The 1,082-nt window shown below is 36.8% G+C and overlaps 1 protein-coding gene across 1 annotated transcript; it reads right to left on the bottom strand.

Annotated features, from left to right (window-relative positions):
* Positions 1–323: 323 nt before the first annotated feature.
* On the bottom strand, positions 324–877 carry LOC147490217 (uncharacterized). The gene is made up of 2 exons (XM_086574829.1): positions 559–877; positions 324–487 (listed from the first exon to the last, which is right to left on the bottom strand). Exons 1-2 carry the CDS (start codon positions 875–877, stop codon positions 324–326), a joined length of 483 nt encoding a protein of 160 aa, XP_086430955.1.
* Between the last annotated feature and the right edge of the window lie 205 nt (positions 878–1,082).

The following is a 1,082-nucleotide window of genomic DNA, read 5'->3' as shown; positions in this document are numbered from 1 at the left end:
AAATCGTCTGAATCAAGTTGGCATAATGGGGATAAATACCATCAGCCAAGTAATAGCACATATCATAATGATGGCCATTTATAGTGTAGTTATAAGGAACAGCTTCATCATTGACTACATCATCAAATATTGGTAACCGGTCAAGTACATTTAGATCATTGTGAGAACCTGCCATTCCAAAAAATGCATGCAAATCCACGTGTCACGAGAAGCTACCGCCTTCAGGATCATTGTTTGTTTACGTACATGGCCAGTGTGAGACCCTTGCCACGAAGATGGGCAATTCTTCCAATGGTAGTGCATACAATCAATGCTTCCTAGCATTATAGGCCATTCGCGTTCCTCCGACTCTTTGAGAAGCGTTGAATATCTCCAGCATTTGGTTTGCGCAAGTATTCATCCCCAAAAAATCTAATAATTTCATCACAGAAATGGCACATGCTTTCATGAACAGTTAGCTCAGCAATATGTAACATGTCATCCATATCTGGAGAACCATAATTAAGCATTCATAAAGCAACAATTACTTTTTGATTTTTGGGTGAATACCAAACTTACCTGCAACATCAACTTTTTGTTTAAAATATGGTACATTGTGTTGAAGATTATAAAAGATATGAAGGAACAATGACTGACCCATGCAAAATCGATGTCGAAAGTCGTGGTTGGTGAATATCGGATTTGCGCAGAAGTAGTTAGCATTTAAACGCGCCAATGTTGTCTCATACTGATGATGCTTGTATTTTCTTCCTTTCTTCGAACCACCATGTGGTTTATAAGAAGACTCTACTTTTTGTTCACCCAATAAAACCATGCGATGTTGGACCAAAGGTAGAGCAGTAGCCACCAGTTTTGGACAACGCCTAATTGCAGTCATTACACCAAAACAGAAAATCAGTAACGCACACTTTTTTTGTTTACTAACGCTTTTTAGGCATAACTAAGTTCCTAACGTTTATTTAGCGTTAAAATTGCAAATAATGTGTTAGTTAATTTTCCCGATTTGAGAATTAATTTGTAACGTATTTATAAAGTTTTGTTTTGGCAGTAAACCGTAAAGGTTATTAAGATAATAGAAACTA

Source organism: Coptis chinensis, chromosome 7, assembly GCF_015680905.1.
Source record: "Coptis chinensis isolate HL-2020 chromosome 7, ASM1568090v1, whole genome shotgun sequence".
NCBI lineage: Eukaryota > Viridiplantae > Streptophyta > Magnoliopsida > Ranunculales > Ranunculaceae > Coptis > Coptis chinensis.
Note: the sequence above shows the minus strand (reverse complement) of the source record. Positions and strands in the feature narration are given on the sequence as shown.

Excerpts from the sequence above, each read along its gene's own strand:
- LOC147490217 (XM_086574829.1), bottom strand. The coding sequence starts at position 877 with ATGACTGCAATTAGGCGTTGTCCAAAACTGGTGGCTACTGCTCTACCT. Across the intron at positions 488-558 it reads ACAAAAAGTTGATGTTGCAG|ATATGGATGACATGTTACAT; the intron begins GTAAGTTTGGTA and ends ATGGTTCTCCAG.